General features: G+C 39.8%; 2 protein-coding genes across 8 annotated transcripts in view; one reads left to right on the top strand and one right to left on the bottom strand.

Moving 5' to 3' along the window:
• Positions 1-25388, top strand: part of myo1ea (myosin IEa) — a 52041-nt gene extending 26653 nt beyond the window's left edge. The window contains exons 16-34 of one of the 7 annotated variants that reach the window (XM_062989346.1): positions 445-526; positions 1267-1373; positions 1757-1855; positions 4162-4306; positions 7973-8087; positions 9165-9334; positions 9655-9800; positions 11181-11327; positions 11450-11607; positions 11689-11778; positions 11879-12062; positions 13224-13253; positions 15065-15234; positions 23621-23935; positions 24024-24470; positions 24554-24652; positions 24738-24759; positions 25048-25097; positions 25171-25388. In XM_062989346.1, coding sequence (XP_062845416.1) covers positions 445-526; positions 1267-1373; positions 1757-1855; positions 4162-4306; positions 7973-8087; positions 9165-9334; positions 9655-9800; positions 11181-11327; positions 11450-11607; positions 11689-11778; positions 11879-12062; positions 13224-13253; positions 15065-15234; positions 23621-23935; positions 24024-24470; positions 24554-24652; positions 24738-24759; positions 25048-25097; positions 25171-25328 — 2734 coding nt within the window. In that variant the 3' untranslated portion in view covers positions 25329-25388. The other 6 variants (XM_062989347.1, XM_062989348.1, XM_062989349.1 and 3 more) reach the window with 6 other exon arrangements.
• Positions 18663-22282, bottom strand: ccnb2 (cyclin B2). The gene is made up of 8 exons (XM_062989532.1): positions 22106-22282; positions 20690-20809; positions 20362-20616; positions 20125-20283; positions 19817-20053; positions 19182-19322; positions 18988-19098; positions 18663-18909 (listed from the first exon to the last, which is right to left on the bottom strand). The coding sequence occupies exons 1-8, from the start codon at positions 22121-22123 to the stop codon at positions 18802-18804; spliced, it is 1149 nt and encodes a 382-aa protein (XP_062845602.1). The 5' UTR covers positions 22124-22282; the 3' UTR covers positions 18663-18801.
• Positions 25389-26742: the final 1354 nt, after the last annotated feature.

Here is a 26742-nt window from a genome sequence, read left to right as displayed (position 1 = left end):
ACATCAGTTCCTCGGTAAGCCAACCAAAATGAAAAATTACTGCTGTCAACCTTAATAGTTTTTTTTAACTATTGAAAGTTTTACTCAGACTGCATGTCCGGCCACATTAGCGAGAGTTTTTACCCACTGTGGTACCTCTGGTCAGTTGCTGCAGCAAAATATACAGCTGTATGCACAAAATATACAGCTGCACATTTTAGCAAAGAAAATCCATGTTCAGGGGGAAATGATGGTAGTAATTAAAGTATGTAAAGTCTTCAGACCACAGCTATTTAAACGGTCCTCTCCTTAAATTGTCAACACAATGTGCACTGTGTTTGGCATTTCAGTGATGCTTCCAAGTCTCCTCTCCTCTGTATGAACTCCTGTCTCTGTCTTGCTTTCCATTTTCTTCCTTTTCTTTTGTCTCACTTTATAATAAGTCTTGTCTGTGTCCCTCAATAGACCATTCATCCGGGCCCTGTTTCCAGAAAATCTCAACGCTGAGAAGAAAGGTCGACCCACCACATCGGGCAGTAAAATCAAGGTGCGTTGAGGTGTGAAATGCCTCTGTGTGAAAAAGAAAGTAAAACTCTGTGTATACAGCCATGTGTCACCTGTAAGAAACACTTTTATTCAAAGCTATTAAGGGAGGTTAAGGGCCTTGCTCAAGGGCTAAACTGTGGCAGCTTGGTAAATCCAAGATTTAAACGAACAACCTTCTAATTGTGTGTACTTTGCACTAATTAAGCAGCTCAGTTTGTGCATGTGGAATGTTCTTTCTTAAAATATGTGTGGGATGTGATGAATGGTCCTGAACTGTAGAGAAGAGCCACGTCTCCTACAAATTAAAAAAGTCCCCTTCTCACAAAGATGCTCCCTGATCCACTCTTGCTGGAGCTTTTTAGTCACTTTCCACTGCATGATGACTGTGTATCTCACAGCTGGTACGGGAACACTAAGGCTACTAAGTTGGAATCTGTAACTGCAGACAGAAAAGTCAGGACAGATGTGCTCAGCCACACAGCCTGCTGCCACCTTACCAACTCTTATTCAGAAGAAGCTGTAACATGTTTCTTTAAAATGTTGCATTACAAATGATACAGATTTACAAATACACAACATTAAATTGCTACACAGCCCTTCAGTGTATTTATATTATATCAAACAATTTATTAATGCTAGTTTATTAATTCAACAAACATTTTAAAGTTGTATAAACATCAGCTATTCCCTGACATGTGAGGCAGCTGTGTGAAATTCTTTCTCTCTGTTTCTTTGGAACAGAAACAAGCCAACGATCTGGTGAGCACACTGATGAAGTGCACGCCACACTACATCCGCTGTATCAAACCCAACGAGACCAAAAAACCCAAAGACTGGGAGGAGAGCAGGTAAAAACGTACACAAACATTCTGGAAAAGTGTCTGCAAAGTATTTGTAAGTGCTCCCATGAAGATAAACTACTGAATGTTTAAAAGTTGTTCTTTGTGCAAACATCGGTTGCACAGTTTACACTGAATGGCTCTTAGTGGCTTTTGTAATAGCTATTAGTAATTTAAACAGACATGTCTGTGTCCACAAAACCGGACTGCTGTGGGTCTGTTAGCTCTGAGTGGACATTCACAGCCCTTGTGTTCTTTGTTTGTTTTTGTTTTTGCTTGTTAGATCTTTGTGTTACAAGCTGTAACAATGAATACCAGAATTCAGATTATAATTAAGTGAACATGCACTGACACATGTGAATGATTAACATCTTCTCTTTCTCTCCTCTCAGGGTAAAGCACCAGGTGGAGTATCTGGGTCTAAAAGAGAATATCAGAGTAAGGCGTGCGGGCTACGCTTACCGGAGAGTTTTCCGCAAGTTCCTCAACAGGTATGAAAAACAGTAAATCGCACTTAATGGCCCAGAGTGCAGCACTACACAGCTGTGCAAATGATTAAGTGTTCCACTTTGGCACAAGGTCAAAAATGAGAGTCATGTTTAAGAGGAAACTTTGGATAGAGAGAAAAACAGGAGAAAATTAGAACAGTTTAGGTACGTCTGATGGAATCACTACGATTGTAGGAAGTGTTTTATATTTAGGGCAGATAGCCAAAGCTTTATAGAACATATATCCTTAAGTGTGGACAAAAAGTATGTCGCATAGCTAAAAACATCAGTTTCATAATTTGGTTTCATTCGGGTAGAGGTGTGGCCCAAATTTTAAGGTGGAGCTGCATGTTTGAAATGACTCAGAGCGCCCATGGGTGGTGCAGAAGTCCAGTAGGCTTTGGTGTAACCAGCCAGCTGTGCACTCATCAGACAATCAGACAATGGCAGGGTATGATATGATATGGAAATCCTGTTATTGCATCCGCTACCGGCCACTAAGATGTTAAGATGTGACCAGTGGCTAGCCTGTGCTAACCTGCAGCTCTCCTCTGTCACCATTGGTGTCAGCAGAGAAACAGGAATATTGGGTATGGCCAGATTGGGACAATGGGGAAAGAGAATAAAAATATAGTAATTATATTAAGAATAATAGAGCTGATATTTTATAATAAGGTTCCCTCACTTGTTGGCCTTGTGGCTTCAGTGCAAAACTAAAAAAGCAAGGTTCAGCTAAGCTCAGACTTCATATTCTGCGTAACAGAACAATTTTGGACTTCTCATTTGGTTATTTGTGGTGACTTCACATAGCTAACAGAATCTGGGACAATATTTGAAGGACACGACTGACCAGGCTAGCAACAGAGCAGTTAATAAAGAGAGCAGAATTGTCTGGACCAGGTTTAATGTAAATGCTTGTTAAATATTGTTCCAGACCCCCGTGTACCTTTAACTTTCTGTACTTTTCACTAAAGGAGTGGTCACCTTCTTTATGCCGCTCTGTTATTGTGTGCTGGCATATCCAGCTCCTTCTGTAACACTGGCACTTTTCCTCCACCCAGCTGCTGTTTGTTTTTTTCCAAACGTACCCACCCCAAAACACACGCCCTCATACGCATGTACACACACACACACAAACGGACAGCTCCCTTTTTATTAGTCTGTCTGTACTCTAAAGGCATGTATAGGCACCAGAAAACATTTATGTCCACAACCATGAAAGACCGATTTGTATTCAGCCTGTCTGCCTCGTCACGAAACATATCGCCTTTGCATTTTAACCCCAGCAGGAAGAAAAGCCTTATTCATATGCATACTTTACAGTGCAGTAGTATGTAATTGGATAATGACACAGCTCTGGTTTTGGCTCAGTTCTGTAACACATTAGCTTTGAAATGAACAAGGATGATGTGGATAAAGCACCGAATGTCAGCTTTATTTCAAATACTGGACACGTTATATCGGACTCTGTGTTTTTCTACATGCATTGTTTGACATAAACTCGAACAGAGCTGCCATGTTTAGTCCCTGATTATAAATCATCTGCCTGAAGTCTGTGGTCCACAAGCATTACCCACTGTGCCTTGCATACAGACCACCCAAGTATATTGACAGCCACCCAGATATATTTTATTCCGTTCTAACTTTTCTCACAAATTTTTTCAACGTCCTATTATTCTTAAAAGCATGATATGAAAACACTTCCTGTTCCAACAAATTACCATCATATCCATCAAGTCATATCCCTCCTAACCACATGCTTATGCAAAAAAAGATTATCTCAGCAAGTCAAACATCTGAAATCTAATTCATTTCTCATTATTTTATCAACCACTTTATCCTGGTCAGGGTCTCGGTCGGTCCAGTGCCACTGGGAACACTGGACACAAGGAACACCCTGGACAGGGCACCAATCCATTGCAGAGTTTCGGCCTCCCCAAGACATAGCCATTTAATACCTGTGTAGACACCTGGCAGGTCAATACCAGTGCTGAGATTGGTGGAGTAGCTTAATATACTGGAAGCACTGGGAAACACAGAAAGTAGTTAGTCTAGTTTCGATCTACTCAATGTTTTGTGGAAGGGTTGAATTTACCCCAGCTCTGATTATAACGAAGCTGTTACCGCCAATGAATGCATGATGGTCTTTCTAAAAATGGCTAAATAAGTTCACTGTAATTTCATCTCATAATAAAAGCTGTATTTACAATGTTTATGTTTTTAAATCCTGCTTCTGCAATTTTAATATTCTTATTAGCTCCGTGGTTCTGTTTTGTTCATCAAACACTTTTCCTCCCCCACATTTTCAGGTACGCCATCTTGACAAGGGAGTCATGGCCAACGTGGCAAGGTGACGAGAAGCAGGGTGTGATGCACCTCCTGCGCTCGGTCAACATGGACCAGGACCAGTACCAGCTGGGACGCACCAAGATCTTTGTCAAAGCACCGGAGTCGGTAAGCACTCTTATAATCTGGCAAGGATACCGGTCCAAATGAGGAAATACCAAGGTTCAGTGTTTAATGAAATATCATCCATAGTCTTATATTTGTGCTTTACTGTGTAAAATGTAAACAATATTTTTATTTACCCAGAATACAGTTGATAAGTTAAACTAATATAATTTTTAATTAATGTAGCTAAGTATGTAAGTAAGGAAAGGTTATGGCCATTATGGCTGACATGATTAGATCAGGAGCAACATTTATTTTCATCAGAAAAAAAATGTATATATGTTTTAATACTGAACTTACACAACTAAATGGCAGTAGTATGTAAACCAATGCATTAATCCCGGAAATACCTGTATTAAACCTGAACTATATTAAATCATTTATAATTTATAACGCTCATATACAGTATCTAATCTTTATGTAGATAATGATGTACAATTTGTACACCCTTTTAGCCAGTTTGAGATTGGATAGTAGCTGCAGACTGATACAGTAGTAGTGAAAGAGAGATTTAGGAAAGCCAGAATTCAGCTCTTAGTAAGCAGCGTTGAGTTAACATAACTGAGAGAAGTTGACGCAAGGGCACGTAATAAAGTGCTAGTGTTAGAACACAGCCGGTGTTACAGCCGGTGTTTACAGCAAGCTGAAAACATTCTGTATGAATGCCATGCCTATGACTTTCCTCTAAGGTCATTGTTGACATTTGCACACTGGTTCACAGGCATTCTCACACAGTCTGAATAAAGACGTAATGTACGGAGAGATCTAAATGTGTGTGTTTGTGCTGCCTCTGTACGTTCAGAGCTAATGTGTGTGTTCAAATGTCAACAGTTAGCCCGGGTGAGCTCACAGAAAAGCATCAGTGTTTATAGTGAGTGCCTCCATTACTGAAATTATTAGGTGGGAGGACCTTAGTGTTAACCACTCAGCCTCACAAAACAAAACTCCTGCTCAGATAAGGGCTGACGCAGACCTATTACTTCATGACTAGTTGTATATTTTGTCAGCTGGTGTAATTTCACCCAGCCGCATGTGTGTGTGCACCTCTGTGTGCCAGAATGAACCCTCTGATCCCGCAATCTGCAGATGGATCTTTTATGCAATATTTGTGTCTGAGCCATGCTGACATTCAGACTGTGATAGCACAGGATGAGAGGCTACTAAATCAGGGAAGAAAAAGAACCCTGAGGAATTTCCACTATGGAGAAACAGTGTAGTCATTGTGGGGTTTTTTCTGAGCATATAGAACATGTTGCTATTTTAGGCTGAGGTGATAATCAGAGAACATTGCGTTTTTTTGTCTGAAGCAGTGTTATCCCAGTCCTCTATACTTCTGTACAGGGAGCCATGGACAGAAGGAGAGCGGAACAGATAAAGTGATTAAAAACGTTAATTCGTCCTCTAGAATTGTTAATGATAGCTCTGTCTACTGCTGCATGATGTTACAATGTCCACACAGGAAAACAAGGGGCAAAACAAGTCAGCAAGAAGAAGATATACTTTATTTGTCATTTATACAACAGTTAGTTCCGACCTTACAATCTGATTGGTTGAGAAGCGTTCTAAACGTGCTGATATTCGTGATAACAGCACAGTCTTTTCACACCACAATGGTATTACTCCGCTGACGCGTTGCCATTAACGACAAGCGTCATGCACACTAACGCGCACGCAGGCCACACAGCCTTTTTTTCCAGGTCGCGTTTTTAATCCGTTATCTGATATACAATCTAGCGCACTGTGTAGGAAACATAACTAATTGTCTAATTCACTATCTAGTGCACTATGTAGGGAACATATATCCATGATCTGATACACAATCTAGTGCACTATGTAGGGAACATTAATGTGTTTGTAACGCGCACAGTTAGTTAAGCCCCTAGTAGTTCTGTTTTCATCCATAGCCTTTGGTGTGTGCGAGAGGTTTTTTTATTTCTTTTTTCCCTTCAGAGGTTCTTGATTTCTTCTTCTTGTTGTTCTTACCTCCATGAAATGAGTTTTTGCAACTTGGGATGTCTGCTTTGTAGTGTTAAACTTAATATTCGTTGTGGAACTACTTTTTGGCGGAAGGTATTGTCAATATTAAAGCATATTTAATATGAAATTCAGGGCTTCTTTGATTTATTTTCTTTCTTTATTTTGTAAAAACTGTTTTATAAAAGCAATAGAACACTCAAGGTCGTCTATTGCTCCTCGAGTGTTCTATTGCTTAAATATACATATACACGTGTACAGTACAATAAAATTCTTTCTTCGCATATCCCAGCTTGTTTGGAAGCTGGGGTCAGAGCGCAGGGTCAGCCATCGTACAGCACCCCTGGAGCAGACAGGGTTAAGGGCCTTGCTCAAGGAGCCAACAGTGGCTGCATAGCAGAGCCTGGACTTGAATCGCCAATCTTCTGGTCGATAGCCCAAAGCTCTACCCACTAGGCTACCACTGTCCAAAGAGTGTTAGAGTAACCTAGACATGAATACATAATGCCACCACGTAGATATACACTGATGAGCCAAAATATTAGGGTCACCCCCCAAAAATATGCATGAAATATGTCAGGACTGTCAGTATTGGGCTGGATTGAAGTACAGTAGTTCCAAAACAGTCAGGGCTGCTCACAGGCAGCCATGGTGAGTACCCAAGTGATGAACCTCTATCAAGTTGTAGCCTAGTGGTTAAAGTGCTGGACTAGTAAGTGTAAGGTTGCTGGTTCAAACCCCACCACTGCCAGGAACTCTTAATTACATGCTTCATTTTAAAAACGTCAAGTTTCTGTCTGTATTTACTAATATTCAGGGTTAGTGAATGTCTTCTTTGGTCTGATTTTCACCTTTCTACAGCAACATTAACAATGCTGTGTATTAGAACAGGTGCTTTGACATTATATAACTACAGATGTGGCCGATAAAGATTAGGTTAAACAGCACTGCTGTATTACTTTCTGTTAAAGTGACATGGAGCACTTTACATGGAGCTTTGTGTTGGGAGTAAATGCCAGGTGAGATAGCAGGAGCTCTTTAAACGTGATGTCTTTGACACGACTGTATGAAGTGACCTTTCAGGATATTAGCAAGGGATTTCTCTCCGCCCCCAGATTTATTGAAGACATGCAGAGTACACTTCAAACCTTCTGTTATAAGGTTAAAAGGTTAATTTTAGGGATAAATCGCTTTTATAAAATTCCAATAAGACATGGTTGGAGAACAACACAGGCTTCTTTAATGGAGCTGGAATAGGAATGGAGCTAGCAAGTAAAGGAGCGGTCATAACCAACATGACTTTTTATAGAGACATGTCCATACACACCTTAAACTGCAACCTAAGTGTAACACGTCCAGTTGTGAAACTTATTAAAAATCTGGTATACTTATATTTCTACGCAACTGTTTTGTTTGACATTCTGGAGAGTGGTATGATATACAGGGATCTTATTTCGACATGCCAATCTTCACCAAACATGCCTTGGAAATACTGTAAATCAGAGTCATTTGACAGCCGGAAGCGCTCACAGCATGTACGTGACTTCTTGTTTTCTAATTTTTGTACTCCAACACCAGCTGTGACTGAGCGCTTGAAGCTGGCATTATGTTTGTTTTCACGGACTAAAACTGCTGGGTGTGGTTGTAGCTAAAGGTGTGTATAGATTTACCAACAACACTGTCGTTTCTCCACAGCTGTTCCTCCTGGAGGAGACGAGGGAGCGCAAGTTTGACGGCTATGCCAGGGCCATTCAGAAAGCCTGGCGTCAGTACCGTGCCCGCAAGAGATATGTTCAGATGAGAGAGGAGGGTGAGCAAAGTCACACACATAACACGTTTTTCTGTACTGTTTAAGAGTAACTGTGTTTATAAAACACATAATTTCAGCTTTATTTAGACGTAAGTAGTATTACATGAAGACCTGGGGTGTAAGTCCATCGTTAACAGGTGCTGTTTTAGTCCAAACCAGTATTTTTCTGCATCCACCCAAAAACAATTTTAAAATAAATCCAATAGATTGCATGTATTAATCCTACATACATATATACCATATAATGCTTTTTTGAAATTCACAAATACCAGCTTGTCTGGAAGCTCATGTCAGATGTTGTATGGCACTCCTAGAGCCAAGAGGATTAAGGGCCTTGATCGAGGACCCCACAGTGGTTGCATGGCAGAGTTGGGATTCGAACTCAAAACCTTTCAATTAATATCCCAACACTCTATCCACTAGGCTACCTTGCAGGGAGTGTCTGCAAATCAGCTGCAGAGATGGTCTGATTTGCAGAATCAAACATATTTATAAACATTTATATACATATTTATTTTGTTTAGGTTTACGAGAGCTTATTCGTCTTATATTAATTCCAATTCCAACCCACAGAAACTAATTCACTCTAAATAGAGCTTCTAATACTGCCACTGTTTAAACATTTTTAGGTTTAATAAAGGTTTGACCCTATATTACTGCAGTTTTACTGTGGTACATACCTTAATCACTGTGTAAGAAATAGTAAAACTATACCAGGTATACTGTGGTTGGGTTTTGGTGCCAAACATTTTTTTATGAGGGATACACATGAACACATTATTTCGTTCACTTTTGCAGACACGGACACATACTTTAGTTTTACCACTTGTAAGAATTGTGGTTTCTGTGGTCTTTCTTTGTTTTGATACACAGAAAATGACCTCATATCCTCACTTGCTGGTTGCTTAATCTATAGTCTATTTAGTCTATTTATAGTCAACTCTTGTATAAAGTATGCATGCCCACATTTACATAATGCTGCATTTGCACTTATTATGCAAAAATACGCTCATGATCCAACACCAGTAAGAAAAAATATTTGCTGATTAAAAGATTTTATTTTTGCATTTTCTTCAGCCTCTGACCTGCTGCTGAACAGGAAGGAGAGGAGGAGGCACAGCATAAACAGGAACTTTGTGGGAGATTACCTCGGCATGGACGACCGGCCCGAGCTCAGGCAGTTCCTGGCCAAGAGAGAAAAGATCGACTTCGCAGACAAAGTCACCAAATATGACAGACGATTCAAGGTGCTTCTGCCAATCCAGATTAAACATGTTCTACCATGCTTAGTGTGTTAAGAATAGTTTAGTACACAATTTCCCTTTATAACAATCCAGCAATCCAGTCCAGCATGCTGTTTTTGCTTTTGTATAATTTATTATCGTCATAAAGCTGCTGAAAAACACTAATAGTCATTGTAAGCATTCTACATACAATTGGGCAACATAATACATTGTGGAGCATGCATCCCACCTTTAAACCGTCATCATTTTGGCTCTGTAAAATCTATTCTGTATTACATGCATTGTTTACTACAGTACATGTTTCTTTTTTCTGCTGTTGGCAGGGCATCAAGCGAGACCTGATCCTGACGCCTAAGAGTGTGTATGTAATCGGGAAAGAAAAGGTGAAGCAGGGCCCAGAGAAAGGCCAGATAAAGGAGGTTCTCAAGCGGAAAATTGATGTGGAAAAGATCATGGCTGTTTCTCTTAGGTAAGGGATAAGGCAGGAGAGAGAGAGAGAGAGAGAGAGAGAGAGAGAGAGAGAGAGAGAGAGCGAGATTAGAATGTTAATAATTAAACATCACTGAGTAAATATTGCAAGAGCAGGTCAACAAACCTTGAACGTTATACAGCATTTTCACACTCAATGTTAGCAACAGGACAAAAATAATCATGTTGTGATACATGAAGACATTAGCATGATATTGTTACTGCTGCATCAGGGCTTAGTATGTCACGATCAGGCATTTTGCAGGCTTTGACATTCTGATAAAAATTTACTGTGTTTACTATGTTTAAAAAGCAATGTCATGTTTAAAACATTATCTATATAAAAAAACAGATTTCAGCCCCTTGACTACCAGTCAGTCAGTCTGATGAAGGTAGCGACGACTCCTACAGCAGTGTATGATATTGATTTTACTTATAAAATGGGTCGCACCTGACACCCCAGAATGCATCATGTTCTCTGCTGCAGGACCATTAAATTTAGTCGTTTAAGATAGTTCAGACTGGAGCTTGTGAACTCTTCTTACAGCACCATACTGCTCAGTTTCTCCATCTGGTGACTTCAAAGACCCCCAAAACTTAACTGTACAGTGCTCTGAGCCCCCCGCGTTACTTTAAATTGTCACATGTTGGCGATTGAAGACATCTGCGACACATTCAGCTTTGCCCCTTATGCCACAGGCAGAATTGGGGAGTAAAAACCACATGTACATTTGTTTAGTGTAAAGTTAAAAATGTTTGAATGACAGCTGTAGAAGTAAACTTTTTTTATATGCCACTTGTCTCGGTTATTTCTGTCCAACAAAAGTCAGATATCTAACACACTCCACCCCAGGGGTCAGTAGAATCAAGTTTGTCCGTCTATATAGAGCTGCTGTGATTGAACGTAATCTTTTAAAAGCAGTGGAGCACAATAAAGTGTCTAAAAGAACCCCTATGTTTGGTTGGGGTCTGGGAAGATTGATGTGAGGGGGAGGTGGGTTGTGGGTAATATAAACCAGATGCTCCCGTGAGGGGAGAACAGACCTTGTAAAAGACTCATTAGAAAAGACTTAAGTTTATTGGGGCCAAACAGGCCATCGCTGCGTGCAGCTCCTTCATGGTGTCTCTGCTTTTTTCTGTGCTTCTGATCTGTGCATATTTATGGACCATGATGTTAAAAGTATCCAGGTTTTGTGGGGGTGCAGAGCTTCAATGCACCAGCCTACCACCGCTGAGATCTCAAGTCCTGGAGTTAAAATCTCAGCTGTGCTGTTCATTCGCTGGGGGCCCACACAGACACGATCGGATGTGTCTGCGGGTGGAATGGACGAGCGGGCTCCTCAATGCTGCTGCAATTGACTTATTTCTCTCTGTTTTGTAGCTCTCTACAGGACGACTTTCTGATCCTGCACGAGCAGGAGTACGACAGCCTGCTGGATTGTGTGTTTAAAACAGAGTTCATCAGCTTGCTTTCGCGCAGGTTTGAGGAAAAAACCCAGAGGAAACTGCCCCTCAAATTTGGAAACACGTGAGTTTAAAATACCTGCAGGGGCAGAAAAGTGATGCCTGAACTACTCTCACAACATGTTCTTTAAACTAGCTGATGTGAAGCAGACGTCCAGTCGTTTAGAGTTTTACTTTGATGTTTAGGATGGAGATGAAGCTGAAGAAGGAGAACTTCGGACCATGGAGCGCCGGTGGCTCTCGGCAGGTGCAGTTCATCCAGGGACAGGGAGATGTAGCCGTCCTGAAACCCTCCAACAAGGTGCTGCAGGTCAGCATTGGCCCAGGTCTACCCAAGAACTCGCGTAAGTTTCCACTGTTGCTGTTGCATTATATTTTTAATCCTTGTTGTGTACATGGTAATGATTTATCATCTTCCTCTACAGGTCCCACTAAGAAAGCTTTCACCCAGATCGTCTCCAGTGTGTCAAGAACGCACCAGAACATCCCAATGCGGGTCGCTCCCGGCCCCCCAGGTGACACACGGACGCTCGCAGTGTTTCAAGTTTATTCCTGTTCCCGTTTAAAGTGAATTCCGAAAGAAAACACGTCATTTATTGTGTATGTTTATTTCAGTGGGTCATCAGAACGGCGGCCTGAAAAATCTGAGAAACGCACAGCAACAGAGGCCAGCATCAGGTAACCAAACCCGCCCGTACCTCCCCGTCACTGCTAATCAGCTGAGGGACAAAAGCAGCAGGCAGGCCGCCCAGCAGCCCAACCTGGACTGCCTCAGAGTGCCTGACCAGGGAGCCGCTGGGTGAGTGGATACACACTCACATGTACACACACACACATTCACAAACACACACATAACAGTCAAACAGAAACATTTACTCTCTCATCTGTATCAGACATGAAATACATCGTAATAGTGATTGTGTGATGCCCAGCAACAAAGTGGTGCCCTGTCCAGGGTCCTACCTTGCACCCAATGTTCCTGCAGCAAACACTAACCAGAATAAAACAGGTCACCAAACTTTTATTGGAAGATAATATATTTATTCATTTATTTTTTATTTCATTTTTATTAACTGCTTTGTCCTGGTCAGGGTTCAGGTTCCACCGGGAAACACTGGGTGCAAGGCAGGAATACCCTGGCTAATCTATTGCAGGGCTTGAGCCACATCCCATTAGACATAGCCATGCCCAACCGGCCGATCTCAGTGGTAATGTGGTAGCGTAATAGACCGCTGTGCCATTCGAGCACCTTTTATTCATTTAAAGTCCTTATTTTATTTATTCATTTATTTTTACTATCTGCTTTGTCTTGGTTAGGGGTGTCCTGACACTGTTCTGTGGCAGTGATAGCTTAGTGGATAAGTTACTGGACCAGTGATTGAAAGGTTGCTGGTTCAAGCCCCACCACTGCCAAGATGCCATTGTTGGGCCCCAAAGTGAATTTTTTTTGATGAAAAGTGTCTGCTTAATGCCACAAATGTAAATGTAAATACAGGAAGTAACTGAATAAAGGCATGGATGCATGAATAATCAGATTATTTTTAAGAGAAGTGAGTAAATTAGCACATAATATTGTAATATTTTTAAATAAACCGGGATAATGTACTGTAAGTAACAGAATCACTTTTGCTGTACAAAGACTGGATGTTAGACAGTAAAATATTTTACATGCACAAGACTGCTGTTGAACAGCTGCGTGCTGCAGAAGTCCATTTGTTCAGTCTGACTGAAACTGGTCACACAGGTTTTCTTTAAATACACACAGAAATAATGAGCATCAGCAGCTCACAGTTTATATAACAAAGCTTACACACACTGATCTGCAAACAGAGGAGCCGTAAATGTTTGTCCGAGATGAAAAAAGTTCTGTCTGCAACACATCAGCTAGACCTGACACACACACACACACACAGAGTGAGGCCGTTTGTAACACACCTGATATATTTCTTTACTGTAACAGAAACCAGCGGACATCTGCAAATGGAGGAATGTGAGTTTTGAGCGTGTGTGTGTGTGTGTGTGTGTGGAGTGGTATCATCAGTGGTGGTGCTGGTTGTGGTTTCACTGTTGCTTTACTGTAGTATGAAGTGCAATTCCAAATCAGCACTGAATCTTCCTTTCCCTTAAAATCATCTTTGTTACACCTGTCAAAGTGTGTCCAGCTGTTGACAGATGTTCTTCTGCTGATCTGAGGTTTTATGAACAAAAGCCTTAAAATGCTTGATTGGCTCATGTAATCTAATAAAAACAGATAAAGACTTGCTGTAAAGCTTTACAATTGTGTCAACACTGGGGTCTTTTGACAAAAAAACACTATTTATATGTTAAATGTGTATTTTCATATCTATTTTTAACGTTCTTGGCCCGGTTCCTACAGGAAACACTGGGAGCAAGGCAGGAATACCTTGTATATACATCTTTTGCAACTTCTACATTGTGTGACTGGGTGGCGCACCGGTCTATGGCACTAGTGTGCTATCGCTGAGATACAGGTTCAAATCCTGGGTGCTACTGATCAGCATGATTGGCTATGTTTAGTCTGGATGATTGGCTTTTATTACCACGATGAATTGGCACCTCATCTGAGGTGTATCCCTGCCTTGCTCCCAGCGTTGAATATTGAAACCAGACCCACCATGACCTAGAACAGGATAAAACGGTGGTAAAAAATAAATAAATAAATAGAACAATGCATCACTGTTTAAACTCGGTAGTAAATTTGTTCATGAATTAACTGAATGCTCATGGCAACGATTGGCTTCTATTACTTTTTAACTACAATAGCCTTGTACAGCTACGTGACTTTTTCACTAAACAGTTACTAAATTCTGCCCCTCTGATGATCTCAGATCAGCATGTAGAACCATCGCACGGCTCATGGTGGTTTGGAATTGAATCCTTCTCTGCTCCTTGCTTTTCTGTAGTGTTACTAAACCTCCCTTGGGCCTTCTTCACACAAAACAAACAGCTCCGTTAGGTCCCAGGAGAGGTGTAGGATTCAGCCTGTCCTCTGTCTGGTAGCAGCTCTGGGCTAGCAGAGAAGATCACAGGTTTTCTGACCGTGGCAAGACATTTTACCCATGACTGAAATGATTATTGAGGGTTGTGATATAACCCCTGCTTCAAGTCAAGATAAAACTGACTTTAAGGGCTGTTTATTTTATTGATACAGTGTTTATAGATTATGTATGCGTGTATGTGTTTTTATAATTTATGCAAGACACATTTAGTGACTTTGCTTATTATTTTGTGGAACAATTCACAGCACTCAGCCCTTGAAGTCAGTGAATTGAGCGAAATGTTTGTATTTGTCGCCCTCTTGTGGTGTTAATACAAACTTGCAATATAAACGTTTTGAATGGAAATAAAGCTGTTACTATCTTAAAGTCCCCCTGAACTAAAACCTTATAGCATTAAAATATGTTTAATAATGAGAAAATCCTAAAAATGTCACGACAACATTTATGTTTTGACATCTGTACCACAGTTAAGGATCTATAAATTATATATGAATGTGTCATTATTAATTATTGAATTGTTTCATATTTAAAATTTTTTCTCAATAGATAATGATGTTATTTGTAATATTTAAGGTCTAAAAAGATCATGGTTTTAAGTTCAGGGGGACTTTAAAGAGGCCACAATCCTACCATCCTTTATACACGCTGCTGAAAGTGAAGTTAACTTCACGCTCTTGTTAACTACACTTTGCATTTGTACAGCATGCTCACAGCAGCTTCTAAAACATTTAGCAGTGTCCCAAACTCTAAACACTGTTTAACTGCATCATCCTGCTTTCAGGGCTCACAGGCATTCGGCTAACAGGCCCCCTCCAGGGGGTGGGCGACCAAAACCAGCTACCAAACCCAAGCCTCATGTGCCTCAGTGTAGAGCTCTGTACGCCTACGACGCCCAGGACACAGACGAGCTCAGCTTCAACGCCGATGACATCATCGAGATCCTCTTGGAAGGTAAGCAAGCTGCACCAACTAAATTATCAACATAAACTGATTAGCAGACGATGAACAAGCTGCTAGGACTGCTTGCATGCAAATATGTTTTATCTTACATACACATGTATTAAGAACTTTAAAACGCAGTACAAGAACTAAGCAGATCAAGCAGTGTTTTTTTTTGCAAGTGGTTTAAGGCACTAATAAATATATATATAGTTTCTATAAGCTACACAACATTTCACCCATGACTGAAATGATTTGAGGATTGTGATATAATTCCTGCTTATACAGTATAACTGACTTTAATGGCTGTTCATTTTATTATCAGTGTTTATAGTGTGTGTGTTTACTAAATAATACATGCAAGACACATTTAGTGTGACTATTCTACAAAATAATAGGTACACAGCACTCAGATTTTTATTACTTGTTGATCAGCCCTTGAACTCAGTGAATTAATCATGTTTGTATTTGTCGCCCTCTTGTGGTGTTAATACAAACTTGCAATATAAAATACATGACATGGAAACAAATCTCTCACCATCTTAGTGTCCCTGAACCAAATCTTATATTATTAAAATGTGTTTAATAATGAGAACATCTTTTCAAAACCCCAAAAATGACACGTATTGATATTAGGTATATTTTACCTAACTAGTTATTAATGTTTCTATGAGCTACACACACTAAAATACCTGAAACAGTAATAGTAATACAGTGATACATGGTCAAGAACACGGGTTATTGATCATCACCATAAAGGAAAGCAGCATCAGAAGGACCCCTAGCTAAAAAGCTGCAGGACGCCAATGGAGTGAGGCTAAAGTACTGCAAGGAGGTCTAGGCTTAAGAGCTGTAGAGAGCCAGTGGATTGAAGCCAAAATGCTACAGGAGATCAGTGAAATGAGGCCAAGGAGCTACAGGGAGTCAGTGGATTGAGGCCAAGAAGCTGCAGGAGATAAATGAAGTGAGGCAAAGGAGCTGCCGGGAGTCAGTGGAGTGATGCTAAGGAGGTCCAGGTATTCTGTGGAGTGAGGCTTAGGAGCTGTAGAGAGTCAGTGGATTGAAGCCAAACAGCTACAGATCAGTGGATTAAGGCCAAGGAGCTGCAGGGAGTCACATGAGTGGGGCAAAGCCAGGGAGTCAGTGGATTGAATCCTAGGAGCTGTGGGAAGTCAATTGAGTGAGGCAAAATAACTGCAGTGAGTTAGTGGAGTGATGCTAAGGAGGTCCAGGCATTCCAAGGAGTGAGGCTTAGGAGCTGTAGTGCCAGTGGATCGAAGCCAAAAAGCTACAGGAGATCAGTGGAATGAGGCCAAGGAGCCACAGGGAGCCCATGAAGCGAGGCTAAGACTAAACTTCTGACCGTGTGTTTTTGCTCTTCAGACGCCTCAGGCTGGTGGACGGGACGATTGAGAGGCAAACAGGGACTTTTCCCCAACAACTATGTCACCAAGATCTAAATCAATCCACAGACGCCAAGCGGAGAATTTCACGTACCTCAGAGACTCCTAACTCAGTGGAAACGAATGAACAAGATAAGAGCGAGAGGGAGACGAGGAGAAGAAACCAGCGATGTGGAGATTTCACTGTAACTACTACACACTGTAGCCGTATTACAGTGAGGTCTGCGGCCGTGTCCTTCAGTGTGGAAGAGTACAGGGTGCCAGGCAGCACACTTCTCTCCAGGGCTGAACGTTACACAGTCCCTGTGAGCACTGATCAAAACTATTTATTATATTTATATAGGTTAAACCATTTTGTTTCCTCTCCTTCGGGTCAGCCATATTTAAAGTGATCTGGTTTCATTTAAATACACAAAACAACAAACGTTGTTGAACCTGGAATCTTTTTATCGTTAAAAATTGAAGAATTTTCTTGTGTAAATGAAGGTGATTTTTTTTAAACGCGTCATGGTTCGTAATAACTATCTGTTCCAATCTTCGGTGTATAAAGGGAATAATTTGCTGCTAATGCCAGGTTTATTTTAATGATTTGCCTGATTTTTAAAGCATTAAGAAGTCAAAGAAACCCTGAACCACAGGAAGCACATCCATTACTGCACGTGGTTACAAAGCACTTTATTTGTATGAAACCATACTGGCCGTACTGGCCACTTCCAGCCACCCCAGGATATTGATAGATAGATAAATGTATGATGGTTTGCCAAAGATACACTATTTGTTACAGGGACCTGTCTTACAGAATCAACATGTTTACATTAAACTTTAATCATCTTTATATCTCGTATGACTTAATAATACGACTCATGGACCCATTGTGCTGTGTATTGTGCTTCCATTTCCAAATTGGCATTTTTTCTATAATTGTACAATAGATGTTAGGTTGTGTTTAGATGCAAACCGGACTAATTCCAATCCTGACAGTATGCAATGAATGGGTCAGGTCATAGACAGTGACCCACAGTGAGCTCATTCTCATTCCAGTAAATTATTCATCATCTCATGGATCATATGTGTGTTATTTGTAATGTACAGTACTTTTAGCTCTAATTGTGCAATATCTGGTACTAGGTGAATATTTGGCAGTTTAAATAAACCGTTTTACAAATGATACAAATGGATTTTGTACCGTTTTGTGATACTCATTGTTGCAATTACATGCTGAGTCCATTTTGGTGTAAGACTACTCACTCAGGTCAAGGTTGCCTGTTCCTCAACTCATCCCCTTTATAACAAATATAGTTGATCACGATGCTCCTTCTGTAAGTCTTCTTTTTACTTTGGCAGTGTATATCTGCTAAACTTATCCCTGTAAAACTCACACATTTTCATTAGCTTTCACATCAAGACAGAGACACGTCTCATTTTAAAGAGAAGACATTTAATCAAATTTGCACAATGGTCAAGGTAAAAAAAAAATCTGGCTAGCTATAATCTACACATACTTGAATTAAGCAAATGTAATATTAAAACTACTTTAAGTGGTTTCTGATTGTTAGACAACATAGAGCAAGAAACCACAACAGCTTTCCTCTTCAGTCAGAACCTTAGCACCAGTCTCAGGTTTGAGACAAAACTTGATTTGTTTAAATAAATTAAAGGTTGGTGATGTTCTACATGCTATAAAGTAATAGTATGCTCTACAAAGTTTGAACTATACTGATTAACAACAAATTTGCCTATTGTTGATCACTGCAGCTCTTTTACAAACTAATTTGCACATGCAAGTCTTTAAATAATCCTAAAATAAGAAGCTATAATCTATACAGTTGCAAGCCAAACATTTTGTAAACCACACTGCAACCATTTGATCAAGCACATTTCATTTTGGTGCAACAGCTAAAAAAAAAAAAAAATTCAAACCAGTGTTAAGAAAATCTTTGGACTTTATTGAAATGTTCAACAAACTTAAAGCTCAGTTATCAGCTACAAGTCTTACGTCCTAAATACCAGTAAAAATACAGCAAGAGAACCAAGTGGTCCATAAAATATCAAAAGGTAAAAGGCATTTATTTATACATACACACAGATACACAAATGTAGTTAAAAGCCCATCTCCAACAGCTGATCAGAAGTAAAGTGCAGATTTGTATTGTCATTTGTCATTCTTTGAGGAAGCTCATGAGTTCAGCAGAGGAGCAGCGAGGTCCTTAACCACAGCAGATTTCAGCTGGGGCATCAGGCTCACCTTCATCAACCTGCTGCTGGAATATTTCTTCTTCACCACCTGTAGCAAGACAAAGCAAAGAATGAAGTTGCAATTAAGCCAAGGCAAAAAGAAAGGAAGTGATTAACAGGTACCTACCACGTATTTGGTGAGGCCCTCGTTAACCTTGACCACATTTTTGGCCATGTGTCTCATGATGGGCTTCAGGTGGGCCTCACTGTATGTTGTGTAGTGTTCCTGTGTTGGAGACTGGAAAAAAAAAAAAAATCTTGTTACCAACCAACTACCACTAAGTTTAAAACCAGAGTGATTGGTAGAAGTGATTATCCTACCCATTTCTGTCCATCAAGGACGAGCTGAGAGAGGCAGAGAGCAGCTGCTCCAGTTTCTGATGGATGGTAGTGGACCATGTCATAATCCAACAGGGTCAGTTCAAGGAAATACTTAGCAAGCGTGTGCTTCTCAGTGTCGGCCTTGCAGAGAAGAAAGAAGAGTTAACAGCAACATTAGTTCCAACATGCACATTTGTTTAAATCATGCTGTGATGGTAAAAACACCAATTTAAGTGTAGATGCTGCATTTTGCAACGTGCCTGTCTGGGCTCATACATAACAAATGAAATAATCTTAGTATACTGGAATTGTTGCCAGTGTTTCTAAAACAAAGTTGTGCCAGCAAATTATTGCATTATGGTGAAAAAAGAGGGGGGGCTCATGAACACAACCAGGATGCCATGTCTTTCATAAAGTCATGTTCATTGCAGGAAAGGAAGGTTGCAATAAGTCTTTATAGAACGGGGGGGGGGGGGGGGGGGCAATAGTCCATTGTATTTAATAAAAGTTTTGCATCAGTGTTCGGAACATCTTTTGCTGTTAAGGTCAGTCACCTGTTGCAGTCATAAATGACACCTTTAATAATTGTATCAGTTTTACTCATTGCTACCAATCCAGGAGATGGTCACACTTACATTTCCAGCTTTTGAAGCCCTCCTGAGGAAGTGAAGAGGCAAGGGGCGTCCAAGTTCAAAGTTCAGTTCCCTCAGAATCAGCATTTCCATTTCACGGATCTGAGGTTTGGTGAAGGCGTCATCTGTGATGTAGGCGAAGTCTCCAATCTCAGGAACATACATTTCTTCATACTTTGAGGCAAGCAACATAGCAGTGACCCCCACCAGCTGCAGTTTCCTTCTAGACACCGGCTGAACCTGTACAACAAAAGCATCAGCATCTGGCACAAAAGAAAGAAACCGAACGCCCAACTGACTTCAGGTCTTACCTGGAGAAAGCGATCAAGGATGGCCACGGTCATGTACAGAGTCTCCTGGAGCAGCTGGAACCTCAAGTGCACCTGAATGAGCCAGTCCACCAGAAGAGCTCGCATACGTTCATTAATCTCATAACCTTCCATGTACTTGGGTCTGATCGCCTGCTGAGCCTGTAAAACAAGCACAACAGGTCAGTATCAAACAACATTCAAGGCAAAAGAAAAGGTGATCTGGGGTTCAGTACACACCTCAAGGCTGCGAAGGTACACATAGATGTCCTTTACATACTCCGCGCACAGCTGTGGGATATCAGCGTCATCTTTATCGATGTCCTCGATGGGACAGAGCGACTCAGAAAAAGCCCGACACAGCTCCTCTTCCATCTTCATGGAGACACCGGCCTGAAACGGTGGAACAACCGAAGCAGGAGGACGGATCTCGGGCACCACTGGGACACGTTTAGGTTGCACAGCAGCTGGCTGAGCTGCTGACTTCATACCCTTCTGAAAAGGCAGGCAAAATAAGAAAAGCCAAAAAAAACATGATAAACTTGTGGGAGATGTGGGTGTCGCATACCGTGGTCTTTGCAGGCTTGGCAGCAAAGTTTGAGAGCTCTCCCAGGACAGCCCTCAAAGCCCCAACCTTTATATCACCCGCCTTGCCATTGTGTGGCGCTGGGTTCTCTGCATTACGGTGCTGGGGAAAAAAAAAAAAAAAAAAAGAACCCAATTAAATTCAGAAAAACAAACCTTAAACAGGAATCACCACCATACAGTAACAGTTTTAACCCCCACATACTTCATGCACTAACAAGGCCACAGACACAATTTTAAACTTTCAACTGTTGAAACAGGAAGATACTAAATCAGTGCAAGTGAAACGTTTAAGTATTACAAACCAAATATTATAAGAGGGAACTGAAACGAGCAACCAAAGTTCATATAACAACAATTTGCTAGCAGGTGGTTTGATTGGATAGAAAATTTTTGATTCCTGAGGGCAACTCGGCTCACAGATGTAAAGTATTAAAACTAGCAAAACAAGCACTGCAAACTTTATATTAATAGAAATACATAAAAGAATTAAAAATAGTGAGGTAAGGAATGCAGTGTAGTTCATCAAGTATGACGGGTGCACACACATTGGCTGAGAGTCTGCAATGTGAACATTCAAATACAACACTCAACACACTGGTGTCAAAGTCCAACATACTTTTACATGTGTGCCGTTTAGCAGAGGCTTTCAACCAAAGCTACAGAAATAAAGACTAAACACAACACAGGCGACTGAGGGTTAAGGGCTTTGCTCAGGGGTCCAACAGTGGCAAGCTGGAGGTGTTTGGGCTTGAACCAGTAACCTTTTGGATTATCTGCTGAGAAACCACTGCTCTTACAAACATAATAGATGAGGTACTTAAGCATTGATAAGGAAAGGCCTGTAGGTCTGTAACCAGTGACATTGATTTTAAAGTTTTAAAATGGGATCCTTCCTTCCTAAGGACCCAGCCAAAAGTTAATACTTAATATTCCTTTAATATTAAAGGAACAACGAGGCCCAAATGAGTTGAATATAGTGGGTTTATCTGCATGGTAAAGTTAATGTACATATTCCTTTTAAACATTTACATTACTAAACGATTCACATGTTGCTTAACACTATAAGAATGTAGCTCAGAGCCTCAGTAATGGCTCTGATAGAGGATTAATTTTCACTATATAATATAAAACACCAGCTGTGTTTGTAGCAGCACACGTTTAGATCAGCACCAGGCCTCACTACACGGTGCAGGAACAAACTTGTATGAAAGAAAGAGATCAAGTTAAATCAGATCAGTTATTGTTGTTGTACAGGAGTTAGAAACACATGAGGATCATTTAAAGAAAAACTCATAACTAAGATTCAAACCAGCACCGCCATGTTTACTAACGTTACCATAACCACACACACACACACACACACACAGATCCTTCTAACTCTACATCTAATACTTACAGGAACTGAAACTTCCATGAGAACGGGTTTTAAACACAAGCACCACGATTAAAAAAGCTCAGAACCGATCCGATGATTTGAGAGAAATCGCTGCTACCGCTGATACAACCAAACAACGAGCCGCCAAACACAGCGCTGCTCCTGCACCGATTCAAATAGCGCTCCCTGCTCTCCTATTGGATAACACGTGTCGGAATACACTCATCTGATTGGTCGACGCGAACGTCAATCAATTTCAATTTTCGACTTCCTCCTCTCTTCCGCTTTATCCATTTAAAACTTATTTTAGTGATTACTAACAGCATGATGTTATCAGAGGTTATACAGTGATATATATACTGTATATATCTAGTGATATATGTACCCACCACAACACAGGATAAGTTGACCAGGATAAATCACTGACATCAAATTATTGTGAGACCTACAGACTATTATTAAATGAAAAAAGGAATGAATTAAAAATAGGCTATCATTCTGTATGAATATTCTATCACCCCTTTAAAGACAGAACACAGAGTTTCGGAGTGGATTTCAGTGCTGTTGTTTACTTCTAATGTTATAAGATTTATATTTTTGTAATGGATACAATTTTATAACATGACCTGACCACACAAATATTCAAAAAAATGATAAAACTGTTAGTGCAAATGAATTAAACTAAACAAAAAACCCACTATATTTTACTTTTTTTTTATTTTTTTTAGTTTAAATGTACATCAACAATGTGCACTTGGATAGATCATCCACGATATGCTCTTCACATGGTTTTAAATAGAATGTTTAAGATGAAGGAGTAAAATAAAACAACATATTTTGTTTATAATGCTGTACATTACTTTGATTGTTGTCCACAGCAGTTCTGCATGGTGTACAAACAGTTTTCTACTTCCATGGAAAAACATTTAAGAATTGGGTTACCCTGTCATTTATTATCTAACATGTTTTTGAGTAAATGTGTTCTAGAATAGAATCCCTTTACTTGTCATATATACATATACAAGTGTACAGTACAACGATTCATTTTCTGCATATTCTGGCTTGTTTGAAAGCTGGGGTCAGAGGGCCGGGTCAGCCATTGTATGACGCCCCTGGAGCTGAGAGGAATAACGTTCTTGCTTAATTTCAGCTATACACAAGTACATATTGAAACAAAACGTTCACTTCTCTTCTTTTCACCTCTCACTTCTGCTTTTACTACAGTTTATGAAAGTAATTATGGCGATTCTGTGTTTTATCCTTCTGGTCTTGTATTTCAATAAATCTCTTGGTGAGTAAATTTTACACTGTATTTTAAGTGTTTTATGTTATTTATGTGACTTGGTTTTGGTGGTAGAGTTACGCAGAATATTGTTTTCTATGTAAATCAAATTTGCAAGTCTTATTTTGCCATTAGAGAAACTCAGGGAAAAAATAACTTCAGAACATGTAGTTTAATTGATGGTACTTTGTTTATTAGTAAAATTCAATCCATTACAGGTATCATAATTACAGGTATGATTTTCTCTTTTTAAGGACACACTGAATTCATTTATACAGAAAAGGATGAAGAAGTACAACTGAACTGTGAGACCAACAAATGGCAAATAAGCACAAAATCTGACAACAAGATTAATGAAAATTGTTCAGTACATTGTGCTCACAATGAATCCTTCAAACAATCTCATAAGAATAAAAGTCTGAATCCCAGTGGTAAAAAATGCCCGCTAAAAGTAGGAAGTGGATTTTTTAGATGTGTTAATATTCTGGATTCTGAACAGTTCTTGTTTCCATTTAAACCTTCTCCCAACACTCTCATGTCATACATAGTTGCTTTCCGCAATCTAAGCAGTAAGTATATTTTCATGCCCTGTTGTTAATTCTCTGAAGCCCATAACTTTATGGTTTTAAATTAATCAGCAAAGTTTTTATTTTTCAGTGATAAATGAATCTGGGGGAAATCTTTCAATCACAGTAACTGAAGGTGAATCTGTACATTTAAACTGCAGTTTCACCTTTATAAATGATTATCAGAATTATCCATTTCTTGTGTACTGGATCAAGACCGTTGGAAGGAACAGCACCTGTGTGTTTTCTTATGATTATGACATTATGACATCGTATGGCATCACATACAATGACCAGTGCAGTTTGAAAGAAGAACTGATATCCAGGATCTCAAACCAAACTGAATTTCTGAACCCAAAATTTCAGACATTTATCACGATCAGTGATGTGAAGGAGTCTGATGCTGCTCAATATCTTTGTGCCTTAAATGTGCACAAACAGAGATCATACTGGATGGTTATTAAGAATATTACAGTTCGTGTACAGAAAGCCAATGCAGAATTAAATGACTCACTGAATTTACCTGAAAACATATCTGGTAAGTTTATTTTACATGTGACAGGCTTATAAACTTTGCTATTTTTTAGTTCTAATTATGTTTTCATTGTTATTTATTTACAGGTAGTAACTCTTCCCTCCCCTTGTATGCTACAATACCCATATTAATAGTCATTTTAGTAGCTGCTCTTGTTGTATGCAAAATGACCAACATTTTACCAGGTTAGGTTCTAAAATAATCAATAGAATTCCAGTGTGTGTTTTTTAATATAACCACCACTTTAATCACGTGTTTTTCTTTATACAGGAGCTCAAGCTAAACTGAAAAGGTAATCCAAAGCATTTTACATTCGTCCTTACAAACTCAACAACATGATATTTAAATGTCTATTTTCTACTGGCTGATTATTACATTTAACAATTTTTTAAGAAGCAATGGGTGCAAAGCCGTAACACACCCCAGAGGGGATGCCAGTATATCGTGGGGCCTTGTCCACACCCCTCAGATACAACTACAGGGATGAAACAACCATTGTTATTGCTTAAAAACTTCTTTCATTAATTGTTTCTTTCATTAATTGTTTCTTTTTTGCTTTTATTTTCTTTAATCTCTGCAGAAACCAAAATGATAGAGAAACTCCTGATGTACAAGAAGCTCCTGATGACTGTAAGCATTTCATTCTTATGTCTTTTTCTAACATATGAAAATATGTACTTTATAATCTCCATGTTACAAACAGGTTCTCCTTATTCCACTGGGACTGGTGAGGTGGAAATGGAGTTCACCCGCAAGTGGAATTTGTCCCAAAAAGAAGGCCAGGAAGAATCAACGGCATCTGTGGACCCTTATTCGATAGTAAAGCTGAATGATTTGTACGAGTCTTGTGGTGCCAAGTAATCTATTATTCAAAAACCACTGCAATTATGCTCACCTACATGCATAAATAGTGTAAAATAACTTTGGGTCAGTTAAAATATCTGCCTTCTTTTCTAATATATAAAATAAAGTACGTCCATGTGTAATATATAAAATATATCAATACATATAAATTTATCTAAATATGTAATATGTAAAATGAAATATCTGTTTTGCTTTGATAATTGTAGTATTATTCATCATTTCTTTTAATAGTTTGATGGCTTTTGTGCTGTAACTGTTTTCTTTAAATCCAGTAGACACACACACACACACACACACACACACACACACACTTTTGGACACACGCATGCTTTTGGACTTGTGGGAGAAAACCAGAGCACCCGGAAGAAACCTACGCAGACACAGGGAAAACATGCAAACTTCACACAGAAAGGAACCAGTAATCGGGTAATCGAAACCCACTGCGCAACTGAGACAAACACGATTTTTGTTTTAGTTGTAGCTGGGATCCAGAATTTGAATCTCGTCTGCATACAGACATTAATGGCTGTGTCTGAGGGGTGGATGTGCGAGACCCTGAGATGGGTTGGCGTCCTTTCTGGGATGTGTTACTGCAATGCACCCAGTGATTACAATATAACAATATAACATAAAACAATGTGAAAAATACAATCAGAAAAAATGATATTGATGTACACACGTTATTTACAGTCTAACTTGAGAAAACTACTGTGAGTTGATGGAAGTGACAGTAATCAAGATTTAGCCGCAAGACCTTTCTGACCCACTAGATGGCTGTAGCTCCTAAAAAAAACCTGTTAAACCAGTTTTTACCTGTTTTTCCATAAGCAGAATTTATTAAGAAACTAGCCAATGTTAAAGCTTATCCCTGGACCCACTTTACATTTAAATTACTTTAGGGTAAGTAGATGAGTAAATAAGTTCGTGTGTAATGCGATGTAATGGATTAACATTGCGACCCTGACCAGAATGAAGCGCTTAGGGCATTTACATTAGTCGCCTCGATTCTGTCTTGTCCAATCAGAGCGGCGCTGATTTGCATAGCCACGCCCCTTCGCCTCTCCAGCGCGAGTCTGTGTTTAGCGCTTCTATTGTAAACATGGCTGCGAGGTCGCGCGCTGAGCTCGAGCTGTTTCTAACGTTCATTTAAACTCTTCATCCTGTAACTAACCGTCACTCTCACAGCGACATGGAGCTGCCGAATTAAACATTAAACAACCGCTTTCTGGAATTAATGAGAGGATTAAGAGGAAGAAGATGACTCCTGAGTTTGGAATATTCATTCTTTTATGTGAGGGAGAAAAGTTTGAGCTGTGAGGAGTTTGACAGTCACTTCGCTGCTAGTTAGCTAACTTAGCTTAGCTTAGCATTCTAGCAACAGCATATAAAGATATTCGGTTTAATTCTTAAA

This window comes from Trichomycterus rosablanca, chromosome 27 (genome assembly GCF_030014385.1).
Source record: "Trichomycterus rosablanca isolate fTriRos1 chromosome 27, fTriRos1.hap1, whole genome shotgun sequence".
NCBI classification, from domain to species: domain Eukaryota; kingdom Metazoa; phylum Chordata; class Actinopteri; order Siluriformes; family Trichomycteridae; genus Trichomycterus; species Trichomycterus rosablanca.
The sequence above is the reverse complement of the archived record's forward strand: the minus strand, read 5'-3'. Positions and strand labels throughout refer to the sequence as shown.

Excerpts from the sequence above, each read along its gene's own strand:
- ccnb2 (XM_062989532.1), bottom strand. Across the intron at positions 19,323-19,816 it reads GGGCTTCAAAAGCTGGAAAT|GCCGACACTGAGAAGCACAC; the intron begins GTAAGTGTGACC and ends CTTCTCTGCAAG. Across the intron at positions 18,910-18,987 it reads AGGGCCTCACCAAATACGTG|GTGGTGAAGAAGAAATATTC; the intron begins GTAGGTACCTGT and ends GTCTTGCTACAG.